The 23,883-nt window shown below is 38.1% G+C and overlaps 1 protein-coding gene across 1 annotated transcript in view; it reads right to left on the reverse strand.

Annotated features, from left to right (window-relative positions):
• Positions 1-23,883, reverse strand: part of LOC126298010 (WASH complex subunit 4) — a 179,889-nt gene that overhangs the window by 69,279 nt on the left and 86,727 nt on the right. The window contains exon 13 of the mRNA XM_049989329.1: positions 15,358-15,512. Within this exon, the coding sequence (XP_049845286.1) occupies positions 15,358-15,512 (155 nt within the window). The remainder of the gene's footprint in view (positions 1-15,357; positions 15,513-23,883) is intronic.

Genomic DNA, 23,883 nt, shown 5'->3' on the forward strand with positions numbered 1-23,883 from the left:
TTCACTCAAATTATAAACTGTATAGAAGAAACATTGGATTTCTATAAAGCAAGGAACAATCTAACTTTAGAAATGTATATATATGAACAGGCTATTTGCAAATAGTGACTGAAATTATAAAGAATAAAGAAAAACTATGGGGAATTGAGACCTATAAAATATCGTGGAGTGACTGCCTCGGTGCGTAATATTTACTGATGATTATAGACAGCTGTTCAAAATTAGATCAAAATAAGTTCACTGAAAGCAAATAACTTGGTGTACTGTATTCGGTACAGATGTTCTACCTGTTGGTGATGTGTCCAATTTGTGCCAGAGTGAGAGCCGATCCTGGATTTCCTGCTTTCAGCGAATGGTCGCGTTACCATTAGGGTATCCGTGCATGCCTCCCAGACTGATCCAAACTTGCACTTTACACTGTCTACATCTCTCTACCCTAGGTTTCAATTCCCCATTGTCTTATTCTCACCAACATGGGAATACATAATTAAGCTGTGGGTATTCAGTGATGAAATTAAGAGACTATGGTATATGGATGTAGACAGTGTGACACATGGAATTATAGGTTGGTACGGGAGGTGTGCACATATAGCGTAATGGAAAGGCAACCACTCCTGATAAGCTCAAAATCTTGGTTCAAGTCACAGTCCAGTACAAATTTTCACAATGCCAACAGGTAGAACACCTGTTCCTAATACAGCTGACGACAAGTTACTCGCATTCAGCGAATGTATTTTGATTTAATTTCGAACGGCTGTTAATCGTCATCAATATAAATATAAAAAATATATAGACAGTGACGTAATGTGAGGTGACATAGGGAAACAGTGAGCAACAGGGATTTACCTAGCTCAAACCCGTAATGGGTAGATAAATCTGGAGGATGCATGGGAGACTTCATGCAGGCATTTAGCTTTTTACAAGTCACTTTGTCAAGGATGTATTGTGAGTATCCTGAATTGAGCAAAACTGCCACTGCAAGAGTCATCTGCAGAGAGCAACAACTTATCAACTACAAGAGTCACCACCAGCTACTATGGATTGTAAACGCAGATAGACTGGGTAATGGGTATCAAATCACCTACTCAATGCAGAAAAACACTGGTGAATAGGAATGCTACCCAGAATCATCACTTTCTCAAGGGCTACATGTGCCTTCAGTTAGTTAATTACATTATAGTAGACATCATTTGCACCAATTTATATTTTAATGCTGTGGAACAAGTGAGTTTTTGGTCAACAAATATACACTGAAGAGCCAAAGAAACTGGTACACCTGTCCAATATTGTGTAGGGTTCCCACGAACATGCAGAAGTACAACAACACGATGTGGCATGGACTTGACTATTGTCTGAAGTAGTGCTGGAGGGGACTGACACTATGAATCCTGCAAGGTTGTCCATACATACGTATGAGTATGAGAGGGTGGAGATCTTATCTGAACAGCACACTGCAAGGCGTCCCGGATATGCTTATTAATGTTCATGTCTGGCTTGTTTGGTTGCCACTGGAAGTATTTAAATTCAGAAGTGTGTTCCTGGAGCCACTCTGTAGCAATTCTGGACGCATGGGGTGTTGCATAGTCCTGTTGGAATTTTCCAAGTCCATTGGAAGGACCAACAGACACGAATGGATGCAGGTGATCAGACAGTATCCCTACATACATGTCACCTGTCAGTCGTATCTAGATGTATCAGGGGCCCCGAATCACTTCAACTGCACATGCACCACGCCATTACAAAGCCTGCACCCTGCTGACATGCAGGGTCCATGGATTCATGAGGTTGTCTAAATACCCATACACATCCACCTGTGCGATACAGTTTGAAATGAGGCTTGTCCGACCAGGCAATATGTTTCCAGTCATCAACAGTCCAGTGTTGTCATCGATGGGCCCAGGCAAGGCATAAACCTTTGTGCTGTGCAGTATTCAAGGGTACACAAGTGGGCCTTTGGTTGTGAAAGCCAATACTGATGATGTTTCATTGAATCATTTGTGCACTGACATATGCTGATGGCCCAGCATAGAAATCTGCAGCAATTTGAGGAAGGGTTGCACTTCTGTCGCACTGAACGATTCTCTTCAGTCGTCAATGGTCCCGTTCTTGCAGGAACTTTTTCTGGTTACATTGATGTCAGAGATTTGACATTTTACCGGATTCATGATACTCACAGTACATTTGTGAAATGGTCATATGAGAAAATCCCATTTCCTTGCTACCTTGGAGATGCTGTGTCCCTCCACTCACGCGCAAGAACTAGGCAAGGCACCTGTCTCCAACCGCAGTATCATATTCTGCCTGTTTACATATCTCTGTATTTGAATACGCATGTCTATACCAGTTTCTTTGCTGCTTAAACATATAATTTTTTATTTGTGTTTATAGCTGCATACTGGCCATTTAAACAATATTAAAAATAGCACAGTGGTGTAAATGAAGTAAAAAATGAACATATGTTCTTTGTCTCTATTCATGTTGCAAATGAAACACAAATTTGACAACAAAGTAAACATATTTTTCTACTACAATACACACACTACCAGTGTTTAGTTAAATATTCGTTTTGGGATGGAAGGAGTTGTCCAGAAAAAAATAGTGTTAGTTTAGAGTAAAAACTTGCTTCAGTACCTGTCATATAGCTTATGCCAGACAATACCTCAACCCATCACTTTCACACTGTTTAAGAAACCTTCATGGACGTAATGATGCTTCTGTTCTAGATTACAGTTCACCTCACCTCATTCCTAATAAACACATCGGTGATGCTGTCGATCAAGATCCAACGCTTAATAACTTTCCAGAATTTCGGATGGTAGCTGAGGGGTCACAATTAAGGATGGTTTCCTATTGCTATTAATGTTTTGTGGAGTCTATTACATGACACACTTTGTTGTCATCTGGTTGAAGTGGGTGCTACCCAGACAGATGTATTTGATTCAATTTGCACATAGAAGTATGTGCTTGTGAATTAATGCTGAAAAATAGGTCAGTTTTCATTGTAACTTAATGGTATACAGATCCCCACTGCGAAAGTTTGCTCTATTTATGAGGAATCTGGATTCCTTACTGTGCTGTCAGACAGCAGCAAGCCTGTGGCAACTTCAATGTAGATTTTCTAAGGGATTCCGACACAAAAAATGATCTGGAAACCTTATTTGGATCCCACAATTTGGACTCAGTAATTGACTTTCCAACACAGATAGATAAAGCCAGTAGGACCCTAACTAATAATGTTTTCTTTGCTGAAGCTCAACGTCAGAAAATAGCTGTATACCGAGTAACAAATGCTCTCTCTGATCATGATGCACAGTTAGTCAAGATAAATAACATGTCTCCTTACAGTACAGATACTCCTCAGTGGTTGTTGTTGTTGTTGTTGTTGTTGTGGTCTTCAGTCCTGAGACAGGTTTGATGCAGCTCTCCATGCTACTCTATCCTGTGCAAGCTTCTTCAACTCCCAGTACCTACAGCAACCTACATCCTTCTGAATCTGCTTAGTGTATTCATCACTTGGTCTCCCTCTACGATTTTTACCCTCCACACTGCCCTCCAATGCTAAATTGGTGATCCCTTGATGCCTCAGAACATGTCCTATCAACCGATCCCTTCTTCTGGTCAAGTTCTGCCACAAACTTCTCTTCTCCCCAATCCGATTCAATACTTCCTCATTAGTTATGTGATCTACCCATCTAATCTTCAGCATTCTTTTGTAGCACCACATTTCGAAAGCTTCTATTCTCTTCTTGTCCAAACTATTTATCGTCCATGTTTCACTTCCATACATGGCTACACTCCATACAAATACTTTCAGAAATGACTTCTTGACACTTAAATCTATACTCAATGTTAACAAATTTCTCTTCTTCAGAAACGCTTTCCTTCAGATTGCCAGTCTACATTTTATATCCTCTCTACTTCGGCAATCATCAGTTATTTTGCTCCCCAAATAGCTAAACTCCTTTACAACTTTAAGTGTCTCATTTCCTAATCTAATTCCCTCAGCATCACCCGACTTAGTTCGACAACATTCCATTATCCTCGTTTTGCTTTTGTTGATGTTCATCTTATATCCTCCTTTCAAGACACTGTCCATTCCATTCAACTGCTCTTTCAAGTCCTTTGCTGTCTCTGACAGAATTACAATGTCATCGGCGAACCTCAAAGTTTTTATTTCTTCTCCATGGATTTTAATACCTACTCCGAATTTTTCTTTTGTTTCCTTTACTGCTTGCTCAATATACAGATTGAATAACATCGGGGAGAGTCTACAACCCTGTCTTACTCCCTTCCCAACCACTGCTTCCCTTTCATGTCCCTCGACTCTTATAACGGCCATCTGGTTTCTGTACAAATTGTAAATAGCCTTTCGCTCCGTGTATTTTACCCCTGCCACCTTTAGAATTTAAAAGAGAGTATTCCAGTCAACATTGTCAAAAGGTTTCTCTAAGTCTACAAATGCTAGAAACCTAGGTTTGCCTTTCCTTATTCTTTCTTCTAAGATAAGTCGTAAGGTCAGTATTGCCTCACGTGTTCCAGTGTTTCTACGGAATCCAAACTGATCTTCCCTGAGGTCGGCTTCTACTAGTTTTTCCATTCGTCTGTAAAGAATTCGTGTTAGTATTTTGCAGCTGTGGCTTATTAAACTGATTGTTCGGTAATTTTCACATCTGTCAACACCTGCTTTCTTTGGGATTGGAATTATTATATTCTTCTTGAAGTCTGAGGGTATTTCACCTGTTTCATACATCTTGCTCTCCAGATGGTAGTGTTTTGTCAGGACTGGCTCTCCCAAGGCCGTCAGTAGTTCCAATGGAATGTTGTCTACTCCGGGGGCCTTGTTTCGACTCAGGTCTTTCAGTGCTCTTTCAAACTCTTCACGCAATATCATATCTCCCATTTCATCTTCATCTAGATCCTCTTCCATTTCCATAATATTGTCCTCAAGTACATCGCCCTTGTATAGACCCTCTATATACTCCTTCCACCTTTCTGCTTTCCCTTCTTTGCTTAGAACTGGGTTTCCATCTGAGCTCTTGATGTTCATACAAGTGGTTCTCTTATCTCCAAAGGTCTCTTTAATTTTCCTGTAGGCAGTATCTATCTTACCCCTAGTGAGATAAGCCTCTATATCCTTACATTTGTCCTCTAGCCATCCCTGCTTAGCCATTTTGCACTTCCTGTCGATCTCATTTTTGAGGCGTTTGTATTCCTTTTTGCCTACTTCATTTACTGCATTTTTATATTTTCTCCTTTCATCAATTAAATTCAATATATCTTATGTTACCCAAGGATTTCTACTAGCTCTCGTCTTTTTACCTACTTGATCCTCTGCTGCCTCCACTACTTCATCCCTCAAAGCTACCCATTCTTCTTCTTCTACTGTATTTCTTTCCCCCATTCCTGTCAATTGTTCCCTTATGCTCTCTCTGAAACTCTGTACAACCTCTGGTTCTTTCAGTTTATCCAGGTCCCATCTCCTTAAATTCCCACCTTTTTGCAGTTTCTTCAGTTTTAATCTACAGGTCATAACCAATAGATTGTGGTCAGAGTCCACATCTGCCCCTGGAAATGTATTACAATTTAAAACCTTGTTCCTAAATCTCTGTCTTACCATTATATAATTTATCTGATACGTTTTAGTATCTCCAGGGTTCTTCCATGTATACAACCTTCTTTCATGGTTCTTAAACCAAGTGTTAGCTATGATTAAGTTGTGCTCTGTGCAAAATTCTACCAGGCGGCTTCCTCTTTCATTTCTTAGCCCCAATCCACATTCACCTACTATGTTTCCTTCTCTCCCTTTTCCTACACTTGAATTCCAGTCACCCATGACTATTAAATTTTCGTCTCCCTTCACTGCCTGAATAATTTATTTTCTCTCATCATACATCTCATCAATTTCTTCGTCATCTGCAGAGCTAGTTGGCATATAAACTTGTACTACTGTAGTAGGTGTGGGCTTCATATCTATCTTGACCAGAATAATGCGTTCACTATGCTGTTTGTAGTAGCTTACCCACATTCCTATTTTCCTATTCATTATTAAACCTACTCCTGCATTACCCCTATTTGATTTTGTGTTTATAACCCTGTAGTCACATGACCAGAAGTCTTGTTCCTCCTGCCACCGAACTTCACCAATTCCCACTATATCTAACTTTAACCTATCCATTTCCCTTTTTAAATTTTCTAATCTACCTGCCCGATTAAGGGATCTGACATTCCTAGCTCCGATCCATAGAACGCCAGTTTTCTTTCTCCTGATAACGACATCCTCCTGAGTAGTCCCCAGCCAGAGATCCGAAAGGGTGACTATTTTACCTTTCGGAATATTTTACCCAAGAGGACGCCATCATCATTTAATCATACAGTAAAGCTGCATGCCCTCGGGAAGAATTACGGCTGTAGTTTCCCCTTGCTTTCAGCCGTTCGCAGTACCAGCATAGCAAGGCCGTTTTGGTTATTGTTACAAGGCCAGATCGGTCAATCATCCAGACTGTTGCCCTTGCAACTACTGAAAAGGCTGCTGCCCCTCTTCAGGAACCACACATTTGTCTGGCCTCTCAACAGATACCCCTCTGTTGTGGTTGTACCTACGGTACGGCTACCTGTATCTCTGAGGCACACAAGCCTCCCCACCAACGGCAAGGTCCATGGTTCATGGGGTAATAATTTAGAATAATTAATGACTTCATGACAAATTTTTTTAAGACTAGTTTATAGGGGATGACATGGGATGTAATTTATAATGAACCAAATGCTAACATAAAATTTAGTCTATTCCATTATAAATTCATATCATCATTTGAAAATAGCTTTCCACATAAACTAATCAGAAAGGACACTAAACAGCCAAGTAGAAAACCATGGATCCCTAGAGGGATTAAAGTATCTGGTGAAAGGAAGATGGAAATGTCTCTTTTAGCAAGAACAAGCAGGCATGCTGCAATAGTTGCACACTAGAAAAACTTCCAACAACAGACTTAAGGTTATATGAAGTGCAGTGGAATGAGATAGGACAACCAGCCACAGAACAAGACAACATCACCACTGAATTGAATGGAAGGGCTATAAATGATAAGACACAGGTAGCAAATGCATTCAACAATTATTTCTTAAATACGGTAGAAAGCATAGGTAGGAACAGTTCAAGAACAAAATTACAGCACTATGGTGAAAATGTGTTTTACATAAAATTCAATCATATGAATATATCACCAACATCTCCTTCTGAAATTAAGAAAATTATATATTCTCTCAAAAATAAAAGCTCATCTGTTTTTGATGGGGTTTCCAACAGGGTACTAAAAATTTTTTCCTATGTAATAAGTACAGTTTACTCTGGAATATGTAATGCTTCACTAACTCGAGGCATTTTTCCAGAAATATTGAAATATGCCCTTGTTAAACCCCTCTTTTAGAAAGGTGATATGAGAGATATCAATAACTACTGACCTGGTTCATTGTCGACATCATTCTCCAAAATTTTTGAGAAGATGATGTATTCTAGAATAGTATCTCACCTTCGCAACAACAGTATCCTTACCAAACAGAGTTCATGTTTCAGAAGGGTTGCACTACTGAGAATGCCATTTACACATTCACTCATCAGATTTTCCAAGCATTAAGTAACAGAATAGTGCTGGCTGGTATTTACTGTAACCATTTGACTGTGTGAATCACAGTATTCTCTTAGATAAATTGTTGTTTTATGGGAGTGATAGTATAGCCAAACAATGGATAATATCCAAATGCAGGAAGTTGTACTTAGTAATTCAACCAATATAGTCCAGGTACATAATTCTGACTCAGTAGAAATTACATATGGTGTTCAGAAATTACGTATGGGGTTCCCAAAGTTTAATTTTAGGTGCACTACTATTCCTGATATATGTAAGCAATCTTCTGTCTAGTATAAAACAACCAGAATTAGTGCTTTTTGCAGATGACAGTAGTATTGTACTCAAGCCAAGCATACATACAGAAACAGAAGAAATGGTAAACGAAGTTCTTAAAAGTATCTTTGACTGGTTTTCTGCAAATATTCTCACTCTCAATTTTAAAAAGACACGACATATTCAGTTCTGCGCATCTAAAGGTATTACACCAATGATAAGTGTAACACATGGTTAGGAAATAAGAGAGAGAGTGGAAACTTCAAAATTCTTACGGGTCTACTGTATTTAGCCGAATCTAAGCTGCACTTTTTTTCTGGTTTTTGTAATCCAAAAAACCATCTGTGGCTTAGAATTGAGTGCAAAGTAAGTGGAAGTTCTGAAAAATGATGGTAGGTGCCGCCACAACTAACTTCTGCTGTCGAATATATGTAGCGCTACACAGGCATGCTTTGTAGCCACAAAGACAAATACTGGCACCAAAATGGTGGAAGACTAGCTTTTCCCCCCCTCCGCCCCGAGTTTTGACCACTGCACTTCCATACATTATCCAACGAAATAAATACAAATTCCGTATTGTTTATCTTTGAATGTAGCAACACTCCAATGCACTACGAAAATCTGACTGGCAAGACTGTTTGGGATGTTTGTCAATATGGCCAACTCTGCGTACTAAATTTCTTCCTATCTGTGAGAAGAGATGGTTGCTAATAGGAACTTTTATGAATTGTGAATCACACCATAAGAATAATATGAATATAAACATTTTGCCATGTATACTTTCGTGTTTGCTGCTATCTCATTTAAATCCTGTCTGCCTAGTAAACCACAAAACTAGAGTGAGACAACAGCAAACGCAGAAGAATATACATATCATGTCATGTTTATATTCGTATTATTCTTATGCCTAATAGTGATACAGTCAGACATGAAGCACGGCAATTGATTAGATTTTTAAATCTAATATGACTAATTTCTGTGCAGAATGTAATGTACTAAAGAGGCGTCTGCAAAGATTTTCAAACGGAGAACAATTTTCGCTAAACTCTCATTCAGAACATCTATCACATGCAGTCTATTATTTGGTTCCTGCTGATCATTATCAAAGAAAGCAGCAGTGTGAGTAACAACAAATAGCAGTCTCCTGCCATTGTTTCGCTAATGAGACGATTCCCCTCTCTCTCTCTCTCTCTCTCTCTCTCTCTCTCTCTCTCTCTCTCTCCCTCCCCCCCCCCCCCCCCTTTAACTGTGAGCGGCAATAGCGCGCTCAAAAGCAACCCATGCAATGAGTGGCGACAGGCTGTAAACACTCATTATCAGAAGGCAACAAACAGCGCATGCCACAGTACAGTAATGCATTTTCAGCTTAGTGACGTAAAAACCTATAACAAAGAGAATGGCACTTGTCAGATCAAAGAAAACTAAGCAATTGATTCAAACGAGATGAAGCACATGAAAAAGAAGGGTACCCGTATAAATATGGACAGAGCACCTGACGCATAGCAATAGCTACCTGGCAACGCTTAACTGCTAAGCTTACGACTTGAACCAAACTGTCCGCAGCTCGTGGTCATGCGGTAGCGTTCTCGCTTCCCACGCCCGGGTTTGATTCCCGGTGGGGTCAGGGATTTTCTCTGCCTTGTAATGACTCGGTGTTGTGTGATGTCCTTAGGTTAGTTAGGTTTAAGTAGTTCTAAGTTCTGATGACCATAGATGTTAAGTCCTATAGTGCTCAGAGCCATTTTGAACCAAACTACGGTAGCTGCATCGTCATTCATTCAACCTAAATTGTGTCTCATATTACAATGGACCAACTTTGTTTCGCTTTGGAAGTGCGGCCTAAAACTTTTCCCTCCTCTTGAATTTCGGGTCTCAAATTTCAGATGCGGCTTGGATTCAGGAAATTTTTTTTCGTTGATTTCTAGTCTCATTTTTCAGGTGTGGCTTAGATTCGAGTAAATACGGCATACTGATCAGAATTTAAATTGGAAAAAAAAAAACACATTTTGGAACTCCTAAAACAACTTCGTTCAGCCACATTTTGCTTAGAATCATTGAAAATCTTGGGTAGAGACAAACCAGTAAGTTTATGTATTTTGCATATTATCATTCAATAATGTTATATGGAATAATGTTCTGGGATACCTCATCTTTAAGAAGGAAAGTCATCATTGTGCAAAAATGTGTTGTAAGAATAAAATATGGAGCTCACCCACAATCATCTTGTAGACATATGTTTAGGGAGTTGGGCATTTTGGCTACTGCTTCACAGTGTATGTATTACATCATGAAGATTGTTGTAAATAATCCATTACAGTTCAGAAGGAACAATGAGATATGTAATTACACCACCAGAAGGACAAATGACATACATTACTCCATATTAAGATTGTCTTTAGCACAAAAGGGGATGCACAAAGCTGCAACAAAAATTTTTGATCAGGTACCCAGTGATATGAAATATCTGACAGACAGGAAACTAAAATTTTATAACAAACTGAGAAAGTTTCTCCTTTGCAACTTCTATTTTGTGGAAGAATTTCTATTATAAAATGTGTAAAAGATATTGGGTAGGAATTACTAACTCATATCTGTGTGTCTTTTTTCTTTTTTACAAAAAGAAACACTTAGAAATGTTCAGATTGTAACTGGGAGTACAAATTAATTTGTGACATGAAAGTAAAATAACTTGTTCCACATTCTTAATGTAACCGTGGGTACAAATTAATTTGTGATATGAAAGTAAAATGACTCATTCCACGTCATTACGATCTATCATGCAAAATGATCCATGGGACATGAAACTAACTAACTAGGTTGTTAATATGCACGGGATCTGAATGTTTTTACTGGACAACTGCAAGAATATAAACAGTGAAGGTGTTAGAACATTATGGCAAGTCAAACTTTGAAATAAAACATTGCTAAATGAGAAAAAAAGAGATATGAAAACTCTATTCCTTCAAGTTAGAGACAGATAAAAAAAGCAATCCAGCAATTGCTATGTCAATCTATTACTTATGACAAGTACAGAAAAAGAATTATTTTATGACATCCTTTGTGAAATATATGTACTAAAAAAATTGCAAAAGCAAGGTGAAAGTGGTAAAGAAGCAGAGCACTCAAGTCCAATGAATAGCAGAGAAGCAGCAGACATTACACACTGAGTGATGGAATTTAATGCCATAAACAAGAGAAATGACCTTAAGACAGAAAAATCAATAGTTAGGTGTGTTAATGAGTTAGACTAAAAATGCAGGAATGCCCAATGTAGAGATAACTGTAATCCATTATGGACAGAAAAGCCAAAATTTCAGTTGGGGGAGGGGGATTTAAGATAAAAGTATTAATACCTGTTGAAATTTTGTCATTCTGCAAATTTCTTTGGCACAAGGAGATGATGAACAATTACTGTTAAGTCTTTAGACTGGAATACATATAGGCATGAGAAAGGAAACTCAACAGAACTGAAACGAGTAATGTGCAACCGTTTTATGTCTGCAGTGTATGGCTAATTACTTTTTTCCTTCTTAGGGGACCAAGCCTATTTCTGCAAGAAATCTTGAAATTCATACACTCACACCCATAACTGAAATAGTACACAAGATCCTAAAAAATATATATATGAAGCATAGCAATAACATGTGTGATGAAAGGTATGGAGCTAACATTATGATACTTGACAATGATATGGATACAAAATATACCAAAAAGCCTGTCATGGGGAACACAAAAAAGTGTTTATACCACCACATCCCTGCCTCCCTTCTACCCTCCCAGTGAACGGTGGACCAGGCTGTGGTGGGGTGGCTTGCAAGCCCCAACAATACAGAAAGCTGTACCTAGATGCCTGTCGACAGGCCAGATAGATGTGTGATCCCTGACGTGCAGCCAGCCACTCTTCACAAGGAACTGCATGTAACCTACAAAACAGGCAACAAAGCATGCATGCATTGCTAGAGAAAAATTTACAACTGGATGGCAGCAGGCCCCTACCACTCAACTTACTGGAAAGTCCATCACAAAGTAATTTTAATTGGAATATAGATCCGTTAATCAGACTGATAGGTTAGAAAATTTGAGAATGTTATAAAATTTGAGAATGGAAGTGAACAGGTTGAAGTTAAGATATAGTTGGAATTAGTGAAGTTCAGTGTATGGATGAATAGGACTTCTGGTCAGGTGAGTGCACAGTTATAAATACAAAATCAAATAGGGGTAATGCAGCAGCAGGTCTAATAATGAATAAGAAATAGGAATGTGGATAACCTACTATGAACAGAGTAGTGTACACATTGTCATAGGTAAGAGAGAGAGAGAGAGAGAGAGAGAGAGAGAGAGAGAGAGAGAGAGAGACAAGAAGTCGATACTCAACACAGTAGTACAAGTTTATATGCCAACCAGCTCTGTAGATGATGAGATTGAAAGATGTATGATGAAATACAAGAAACTAATTCTGTAGTAGGAAGAGATGGTAAAATAGTGTGTGAATATGGACTTGGGGAAAGGAATGAAGGAGGAAACTGCTTGGAAGAATTTTGAACAGAGCATAATTTAATCAGCATTAACACTTGGTTTAAGAAGCATGAAAGAAGGCTGTATATGTGGAAGAGACCTGTAGACACCAGGTGGTTTCAGACTGTTTGTGTAATGGCAAGACAGATTTCAGATCCAGCGTTTAAATTGTAAGACATTTCCAGGGCCAGATGTGGACTCTGACTACAATTTACTGGTAACGGACTGTGTATTAAAAATTAAGAAATTGCAAAAATAGCATGAAATTAAGGAGATGGGACCAGGATAAGTTTAAAGATACAGAAGTTGCTGAGAATTTCAGAGGGAGAATTAGGCAACGATATAGTAAAAGATGAATGGGAAGCTTTGAGAGATGAAATAGTGAAGACAGCAGAAGATCAAATAGGTAAAAAGACACAGCCTTGTAGAAATCTTTGGACATCATAGGTGACATTGAATTTAATTGATGAATGGAGAAAATATAAAAATGCACCAAATGAAGCAGGCAAAAGGGAATACAATCATCTACAAAAATGAAATTGACATGAAATGTAAAATGGCCACACAACAAAGGCTAAAGGACAAATGTAGGAGTACAGAAGTACATAGAACTAGGGGAAAGATACATACTGCCTACAGGAAATTCTGAATACATGTTTGGAAAGAAGAAAAGCAGTATCAAGAGCTGAGATGGAAAGTCAGTCCAAAGCAAATAACGAAAACCTGAAAGCGTAAGGAGTACACAGAGGAGCTATAAAAGGGAAATGAACTTGAAGGTTATGTTATAGAAAGGGAAGAGGAGTAGAAGATAACATAGGAGATATGGTACTATGAAAAGAATTTGAAAGAGCACTAAAGACCTATGTTGAAACTAGGTCCCTCGAGTGGACATCATTCCTTCAGAACTACTGATATCCTTGGGAAAGCCAGCCATAACTTAACTATTTCACCTGGTATGCAAGATATGCATACCAGGTGAAATACTCCTAGACTTCAAGAAGAATGTAATAATTTCAATTCCAAAGAAAGAAGGTGCTGAAAGGGTGCGAATAACTTAGAAGATGGGTTAACAGAAGGTAAGCTTACGTTTATAGCTTTTGCAGGCTTGGAGAAAGCTTTTGACAACATCGAGCAGAATCCACTCTTTGAAAATCTTAAAGTTGCAGGGGCAAAATACAGGGAGTGAAAGCTTATATACAACTTTTACAGAAACCAGATAGCGGGTGGGTGGTTGGTTGGTTGGCTGGCTGGCTGATTTGGAGGAGGGGAGCAAACAGCGAGGTTATCGGTCCCGTCAGATTAGGTAAGGGTGAGGAAGGTAGTCGGCCATGCCCTTTCAAAGGAACCATTTGCCTGATGCGATCTAGGGAAATCATGGAAAATCTAAATCATGATGGGGGTTTGAACCATCATCCTCCTGAATGTAAGTCCAGTGTGCTAACCACTGCGCCACCTCGCTTGGTCCAGACAGCACTTATGAGTGGAAGGACATGAAAGAGAAGCACTTAGTTGAGACGGAAGTGAGACAAGGTTGTAATCTATCCTAGAAGTTATTCAATCAGCACATTGAGCAAGCAGTAAAGAAAGACAAAGAAAAATTTGGAGAAGCAATTAAAGTTCAGGAAGAAGAAATAAAACTTTGAAGTTTGGCGATGACATTATAATTCTGTCGGGGACAGCAAAGGACTTGGAAACACAGTTGAGTGGAATGGACAGTGTCTTGAAAGAGGATATAAGATGAACATTAACAAAAGAAAACAAAGGTAATTGAATGTAGTCAAATTTAATCAGGCAATGTTGAGGGAATCAGATTATGAATTGGTACACTGAAATGAGTACAGGAATTTAGTTATTTGGGCAGCACAATAACTGATGGCCAAAGTAGAGAGGATATAAAATTTAGACTGGCAACGGCAAGAAAAGCATTTCTGAAGAAGAGAAATTTGTTAACATCAAATATACATTTAAATGTTCAGACGTATTTTCTGAAGGTATTTGTCGGAAGTGTAGCCACGTGTGGAAGCAAAACATGGACAACAAACAATTTAGATAGAAGGTATTGAAATGTGGAGAACAAAAGAATGTTGAAGATTAAATGGGTAGAATGTGTAACTAATGAGATGGCACTGAATAGAATTGTGGAGAGAAGAAATTTGTGACAAAAATTAACTACAATAAGGGACGAGTTGATAGGACACATTCTGAGACATCAAGGTATCACCGATTAAGTATTGGAGGAAAGTGTGGGGGTAAAACTTGTAGAGGGAGACCAAGATATGAATACAGTAAGGAAGTTCAAAAGAATATAGGTTGCAGCAGTGATTCTGAAACCAAGAGGCTTACCCAGGTTAGCATAGTGTGAATAACTGCATAGAACCAGTCTTCACGCTGAAGACCGTATCATTTTTACAGACACCAGCCATCACAATACCCCTAGGAACATCATCATACATTGAAGTATGCACTCATATCAAAGTCCTGTCCAATTTCATAACTCTGGCCAGCTCATTTTCATGATATTGATAGGATTTTAATGTCTAAAAGATGGCAGGAATAACACTGTAGGGTAAACGGGATAATACTCCACTGCTCTTGAGTCAACTCACAATAGGCAAAGACTCCATACTCGCAGAGCACTGTGGTGCCTTTGGGGAAGAATTAGGTATCTGGTCGGTCACTGAACAAACAAAGGAGCCAGTTGATACACAGTCTGAGGTGATAGCTGTCATCCTGAGGCTGCAGCAAGGTGTCTCTGCAGATGTGATAAAGCTTAGAATACAGAGCGACACTATGGCATTGTTTTCTTGTGGATCTCTAATGTGTCTTTTATTTTCCCCTCTTTCTTTTTCACTCAAGCCACAGATGAGGGAAAATTTTCTTTTATCTTCTTTTTGCTATGATTGGAATAAACATCCATCAAGTTCAAACATTTATAATTGCATACCTGTTCAAGTGTCTGACTGGGTAAATGGTCTTCCACAGTTACCAGTCCAAACTTATTCCTTGCAAGTGTTCTCATTTCTTTGTAAGTTTTCCAATCATGTAAAGCCACTGTTGTCAGATTGTAAAATGTTTCATCAAGGTAATGCTCCACATAACCTGAAATCCATGCATTAAACTTAGAGGTTACTGTTTCTACACCAATTATTTGGATGCAGCACATAAAGGGGGGTTATTTGGATGCAGTACACACAGGTCACATTTATCAACTTTATCTAAATTCAAAAAGTAGTTTCACTCATCAAACATGCCTGCACAATTATTTTTTTTTTAAATCTCTGTACCATTCTAATTATTGCCATGTTTGAACATAGTAAGACTCTCACTCATACAAATTATCAAGATTTTACAGGAACTTGGAACTAAAATGTTACTGTGGGTACAACTATTTCCTTTGATCTAATTCAGGACTGTATGTTACGGCTGGCCATGTAACATTACACTGGTTCTCAAAGTGCTGAAGATAATGAGTTTTCTTCTTACTTCAGTGACTAGAAGGAGAAGTACAGCAAGAGTGTTAATTTCACTAGGAACAAATATCTCCTCCCCCCCCCCCCCCCCCTCACCCTTTTCCAGCTGCACTTCTTCCCACTGATTTATGTACAAACACATAAAATAGTGAAATGGATGCCTGAAAAGGCATGGCTCTTCATGCTACAGCATGTAGTAAATGAGAAAAATTCTCTTTTGTAACAATTCATAAGCTCCAATGCCCTCACACTTACATACAACTCAGCATTATAAATGGTTTACTGATTTGAAGATGAACTCTGGAGAGAACTATAGAAAATTACTGAATTTTTTCTACTTTTACGCATCAGTATACAGTAAAATCATAATTACCTCTACATCTACATGATTACTCCGCAATTCACATTTAAGTGCTTGGCAGAGGGTTCATCAAACCACAATCATAGTATTTCCCTAACATTCCACTCCCGAACAGTGCGTGGGAAAAACGAACACCTAAACCTTTCTGTTTGAGCTCCGATTTCTCTTATTTCATTTTGATGATCATTCCTACCGATGTAGGTTGGGCTCAACAAAATATTTTTGCATTCGGAAGACAAAGTTGGTGACTGAAATTTTGTAAATAGATCTCGCCGCGACGAAAAACGTCTTTGCTTTAATGACTTCCATCCCAACTCGCGTATCATATCTGCCACACTCTCTCCCCTATTACGTGACAATACAAAACGAGCTGCCCTTTTTTTGCACCCCTTCGATGTCCCCCGCCAATCCCACCTGGTAAGGATCCCACACCGGGCAGCAATATTCTAACAGAGGACGAACGAGTGTAGTGTAAGCTGTCTCTTTACTGGACTTGTTGCATCTTCTAAGTGTCTTGCCAATGAAACACAACCTTTGGCCCACCTTCCCCACAATATTCTCTCTTTAAAATGGTACAAAATGAAGAGCCAGCAAGTATGTTTGCAATGCACTCTTTCCTAAGCTAAGTTAGTGTGAAAATTGTTACGGGCATGTGAAGGAGTCCAGGAGACAACCACATTGTAAGGTATTAAAATTAACCATTCCCGTTTACAAAAGGCTGTATCCCGGATGAAGCCCAAGTGGTCACATTGAGAACAGCCACTTATGAAGAATACATGACAAGTTTTGGCCCTGGCACAAAAAATGGCACTGATATCAGCGATATTTTTTTTTGTTACTCATAGCAAATAAGTTAAGTGTCAACTTAATCTAGAGAATAGTTTTGTTTACACTGCTTTTTAAAGTAGTTATACTGTTCATGCTAATGTGTCATAAGAGTGTCTTTTAGCTTATCTCTGAAGAGATACAAGTTCCTCCATAATTCAGTGGAAGAACAACTGCCCAAATCAACAGGAAATGTGGACATTGCCTTCAGCACAACAATAGACCATTTTTTTTCTGTATTCAAACACACGCACTGTCCCATTTATCTTAACCACTCTAAATAACATAAATGAAGAGGTCTGCTATGGTCAGAATCAGTTAACATGCAACCACATACTGTAACTGACTATAACTGATGAAACTAATGTTTCAGCTACCATTACAGTGGCCTCCTCCTCTGCTTAAATCAGTGATAGTTATTTACAACACGATGTGATAATATACCCAGAAAACTTTCACGTTAAACCGCTTGAAAACACTTTTTGTCCAAAAGCAAAATACAATCTATCAAGCAAATGATGTTTAGGTACCAGGGGTAATTAACTAGCACGATTACCTTTCTTGCAACTTTCTTTGTTACACTGTTACCAACAGCTGTGTGTCTTTTTTAAGTAGCACAGTGCATTTTTTTATGCAGCAGTCCACTGTCTCTTCTCAGAGGACGTTCAAAAACATGACACAGTGTTCCATTTGTGTAATCACAGCATTATTAAAAACATAACACAAAATTGACTTTGACCCCTGCATATTAGCGTGCAGTGCTGGTACCCAGTGCAACACAAATTGTCCACTTGCTAGAATTGGCAGTAAACAAAAGGAAAATGCACACTGGACCTTTGCCTTGACCACTCTAACTGAGTTGTGTTTCTACCTTCTCTTCACTGGTGTAATAATACAAACTTTGAACTAAATCTGACTGACACAATGACCAGTGTGCATTTTCCTTCTTTCCATTTGTTTACTGTCATCTCCAGAAAGTGGGATGAGTAATCTTACTTTGAGTAACTGCACCATCTGCTAGTTAGTCCAGAGGAGTTAAAGCCAATTTTGTGTTACATTTTTAAAAATGTCGTGTTTAGGTGAATGGTACATTGTGGTGCATTTTTCAACAGGTCTTTTGGAGAGTACGTGGTTTACTGAGTAAATATTTCAGGGTGTTATTTATAAAATTTATACTGCTATTCATACCTCTGTAATGAATGAAGCTACAAGGAAGACAATAACATTAGTTTTAACTGTCCCTGGTAATAAAAATTTGCTAGATAATTTTTTATTTTAACTGATTCAACTGTGGGTTCTTGGCAAAGCAATGCATATTTTACTAACCGAACAAAACACTTTTTTTGGCACTGTTTCACAAACTTCACCATTACTGTGTACATATTAGGTTTTGTGTTATATGTCCATAGTCTATATTTTTTATTTTGTTTCCGTACACAGTGTCATGTGGGGTGGTCAAGATAAATGGGACACATTGACTCTGGGTGGTTTTTTTCACACTAAAGTGAAATGTTGATGGATTGGTGGAATAATGTCCCACAAGATAACTTTGAAGTTATAACACTGCTATCTTTTGTAAAACTTTCAGTTGCATGGTTGGATAGTTATTTTTATTTAACAGCCAACATTTAATAGGTTTAACATAAATTTGATCAATAATGTGAATAACTGTAGTGTTGACATCTATAAATATAATGTATTTTCGTTTACAACATAATATTACAAAACAATGAAATTACACAAAAATAAACAATATACAAACTTCATGAATAAGTTGTCAAAAAGTAATATCAATACCGTGAGAAAACAATATGAAATTTTGCAAAGCATAACAACAAAATTGACCATAAAACAATTTTTTTCCTCATACAAAGTAGGCTTTCACAGTTGGTAATAACTTCACTTCTGTGAGACAAGCATCATATCGGAAATATCACATTCTCATACATGCATGTGTAGAGAGACTATTGAGAGTCATAAACATCATAAAACTTAACAAAAAAGGAAAGGTGACGAATTAGATAAAATATGGATGTCACCTTTGCACTGACAGAATAATGATCTAACTCTTCATATATATAAACTGTCATGTATATAAAATTTCACCAACTTTAGTTAATCTGCTGAAGATTAATAATGTCATAACAGCACAGTATTCGAGTAAACATAATTGTTTCTATTGACAGCTGCCAAAATTATTTTATTTATTTATTTCATTAAAATTATGGGTATTATTTAGCTTTGCATGGAAATCTCAAATGCAAATATAAATACAAGCATAAAGAAAGCCACCAGTCCAAACACCAAGTGACTACAATGGTGTGCAAGCCATAGCATACACAAATAAACTTAAGACCTGATGAAAATCACAACAGTAACATGTTTTCTAAGATTTTATTATTTCACATGTCTAGATCTCTAGGACCAAAGCTGTATGGTCATGTAATGAGTCAGAACATCAGGAAAGTTAATAAGAAACAAAATAAAATTTACACGAACCCTATTCAGATGACAAACTGCTGAGTGCGTATAGCATAATCAACTAAAAAAATAACATACATCATTTGTTTTTACAGGAAATCCTAGGCAGAACAGAAGGACTCAGTCATAAGGAAATTCTTCAGTTTAGACTTCAAGGTGCAAGGATTACTGTCAAGATTTCGTAATTCTTGTGATAGCTTGTTGAAAATGGATGCAACAGAACACTGTACACTTTTCTGCACAAGAATTGTGGAGGTGTAATCCAAATGCAGATTGGATTTCTGCCTAGTATTAACTGAGTAAAAGCTGCTAGTTCTTGGGAATAAGCTCATATTGGTAACAACAACCAACGTTAAAGAAATTACATACTGAATGGCCAATGTCATAATTGCCAGACACTTGAACATTGGTCAACAAGAGGTTCACAAACTTGTTCGAATTGTCTTCTTTTGTGCCAAAAATATCCTTTTTGAATGGAACGAGTTATCATCAAGTGTAACACTGTATGTCATAAGCGAATGAAAATAAGCAAAGTAGACAAATGTTTGTGTTGGACTATCAGTTACTGCAGATACCGTTCTAATGGTGAATATAGCGGCATTCAGTTTTTGTACAAGATCCTGAACATGGACTTTCCGTAACAGCCTACTATATATCTGAACAGCCAAGAATTTGGACTCTTCAGACACGCTAATCATATGCTCATCCTATGTAATTGAAATGTCAGTTTTCTAAGAGAGTTATACCACTACCTGTAGAAAGAAAGTTTTTATTTAATTCACCTGCTACATTTAGAAAGTGGTTTTTAAATACTGCAGGTATATGTTACTAACCAGCAACAAATGCATATTGATTAGGTACTGATTTACACACAGGTGACAAAAATCATGAAAAAAACCTGATATCGTGTCAGATTTCCTTTTGCCCAGTGTAGTGCAGCAACTCTGATCAAGCCATAGTTTTCTAGCCACCTAGAGTCCAACCCATATGGTCAAGAGGCCAGGAGAGGCACTGCAGGTGATGATGTGCTGTTAGCAAGGGCACTTGCATGGGTCATCTGCTGCCATAAACCCTTAACACAAAATTTTGCCACACTTTCCTAACAGGTACATTCATCGATGTCCCACATTGATTTCTGTGGTTATTTCATGCAGTGTTGCTTGTCTAATTGAAGGACGTCTTCCAATATGTTGTCCTTTGTGAGAGGCAATGCCTGAAATTTGGTAATCTTCGTACACTCTTGACACTGTGTATCTCGGTATATTGTATTTGATAACGATTTCCAAAATGGAAAGTCCCATGCATCTAGCTCCAATTATCATTCTGCATTCAAAGTCTGTTAATTCCTGTTGTGTAACCATAATCACATCACAAACCTTTTCACATTAATCACCCGAGTACGAATGACAGCTCTGCCAATGCACTGCCCTTTCATACCTCATATACATGATACTACCACCATCTGTATATCACTATCCCACGACTTTTGTCACCTCAGTGTTAGCCTTAACCTTGTGCTGCACATAAACATCCTCTACACATCAAGTTGACAGCTGACGTACATTACTGAACAAGTCTGTTAATATAACAATAGCCGAACTGTGCAGATATTAACGTTGTCTCTGGTCCAGTCTTTCTCCCTGTAGCACTGTAATAGGGTGGACTGTATGAAAATAAAACTATATGCTCAGAAGCCCCATCCATGGTACAGTATTAAGAGTATCCTGCCAGATAGCACTATGGGAAGCCTTGTCATGATTGAAGAATGTAACAGAAAGCTATTGCTGCAAGAGAATTTACTGTATAGGCACCTCAAGCAATGTCAGGTTATCAATAGCAGAATGTTACACACACCCCACATAGTTAGGTACTAGTAAGTTGTCTGTCTGCATAATAAGAGCTAAATAAGGCACTCTTACTCATGTAGCTGGTGGGGCTACAATACAATGGGCATACAAATCTTAACATGTGAAAAGAGATGTACTAAAAATGACTTCTTCATAAGAGATGGCAATGTGTCTGTCTTCTATGTTAAGCTGAAAAGGTGTAGATAATTTTTTTGAGTGGCTCCGTATGAAGTGTTGCAATCTGCCAGAACCTAGCTACCATGCTGAGAATTAGCATTTGTAAACTACATTACAAGTACGACTGAAGACCAAAATGTCTTTGTGGAGGGCCATTTTCAAGAATGTTTCTCTGCTTTGGTTACAGGAATAGGTATGTTCCTCTAACATGATGGAGGCCCTACACATTATAGCCATAAAATATCATCAATCAATAAAAAGATTGCTTTTAAGATGGATAGGCAGAGATGGACACATTTCTAGACTTCACGGTCCTTGGGCCATATCCCTTTCAGTGTTTACATGTGGCACTGGTTGAAAGGCAAAGGCTACAAGCAAAAAAGTAAACAGAACAGACAAAGTGATTATTCAGATTACAAATAGTACTGCCCTCGTCAAAGAATGCCAAGATGATATCAGTAGAGCTACGTGGTGTTTGGGTTACATTCTAACAGCTGTATCACTGTAGACAATAAAATCTGCATGTGTATTATATGGAAAGTTGCATTTGAATTAGTCTCTACCACCAACACCTCCAAAAGATTTTCTATGTCTCCCTAAACATCCTGTATATTCGGGTATCACTTGGGAATTAAACACAAGTGTAAATGTGTCACAGTCTTTTCCCCCTCTTCCTTTTTTTCCCCATTACACTTCCATTTCAGGAAGGTCCCTCCCCTCAATTACTTTGGGTGTTTACTCCCAGTAGATCTCTCAAAGGGCAAGAACTTCTTTCTGAAAGTTATGGTGTTGTGGAGGTTAGTTGTAAATGAACAATCCCTGCAAATTTTGGCAATTGTGACTTGATGAGATCTAGATTCTCTAGTAAAGTTACCCCACAACTAACAAGTAGAGGCCATAACGTTGGGATCACATATGTATTTCAAACTTTGTACAGCTTCAGTAAGCCATTTAAACAACATAATCAGCAAGGAATAAGATGCACTACTCTACAAATTCCGAAAAAATCGTAAGAGAAGTTTTATGTGTCTATTATGTAATGGTTGTATCTGTACATAGGGGCCCGACATTAGAGTTCGTGGTGGTCAAGTGGTTAGCATTCGAGCTACGTAAGACAACTGTGTATGAGGTGGTGGTTTGACTCCTGCTCTAATTTAATTTTTAATGTTTTTTTTTTCGTCACTGGTCATATTATTTAATTTATATGACATTTGAGAGGTAATATAATTAAAGAAAACCACATGTATTTACATGAAGTTTTAGTGAATTTTATGTTATTTGACTACTTACTGATTTTAATTAAATTTAATTATTAGGAGAAACATATTTATAACTATCGACAAGTAAATTAAGAAACGCATGTAGTTCTCCTGAAAATTTATGCCTGTCGGGGATTTACAAAATCCCTAATACATGCAATCTGGTAAGGCACTCTGAACTACTTTGCACTTTGACGCTTTGAGCTGCGGACGCAGAGGCAGGCCCCATTTGTCATTTAACATGTGTAGTGGTCAGATGTTGCTAATGTGGTATGAACGAATAGTGTAGGTGCAAATTTTTCAAGTATCACACAATTTACACTTGTAGTACCAAAATGAAGGTTTCAGCAGGATTCGAACAGTCAACTTCATACACATTCACCTTATGAAGATCTAACACTAACCACTTGACTACCATGAACTCTAACATCTTGCATCTACACACAGATATATCCGTTACATAATAGGATGTGAAACTCCTCTTGCGATTTTCTCAGAATTGCACCGTACTACTTGCACATTATGTTGTTTTAATGGCCTACTAAAGGTGTATAAAGTTTCAAGTAAATCCATGTTCCCAACATCGTGGCCTCCCCTTGTAAGTCATTTTAGTGACTACATCAACATCGTTACTCTGCAATTCACACTTAAGTGCCCGGCAGAGGGTTCATTGAACCATTTTCATATTACTACTCTACCATTCCACACTCAAATGGCGCGTGGGAAAAAGGAACACGTAAATCTTTCTGTTCGAGCTCTGATTTCTCTTATTTTATTATGATGATCATTTCACCCTATGTAGGTGGTTGTCAACAAAACATTTTTGCATTCAGAAGAGAAAGTTGGTGATTGAAATTTCGTAAATAGATCTCGTAGCAAAGAAAACCACTTTTGTTTCAGTGACACCCCAACTCGCGTATCATACCAGTGACACTCTTACCCCTATTGCGCGATAACACAAAACGAGCTGCACTTCTTTGCACTTTTTTGATGTCCTTCATCAATCCTACCTGGTAAGGATCCCATACCGCGCAGCAACATTCCAGCAGA

This window comes from Schistocerca gregaria, chromosome X, assembly GCF_023897955.1.
Source record: "Schistocerca gregaria isolate iqSchGreg1 chromosome X, iqSchGreg1.2, whole genome shotgun sequence".
Classification (NCBI taxonomy): Eukaryota; Metazoa; Arthropoda; class Insecta; order Orthoptera; family Acrididae; genus Schistocerca; species Schistocerca gregaria.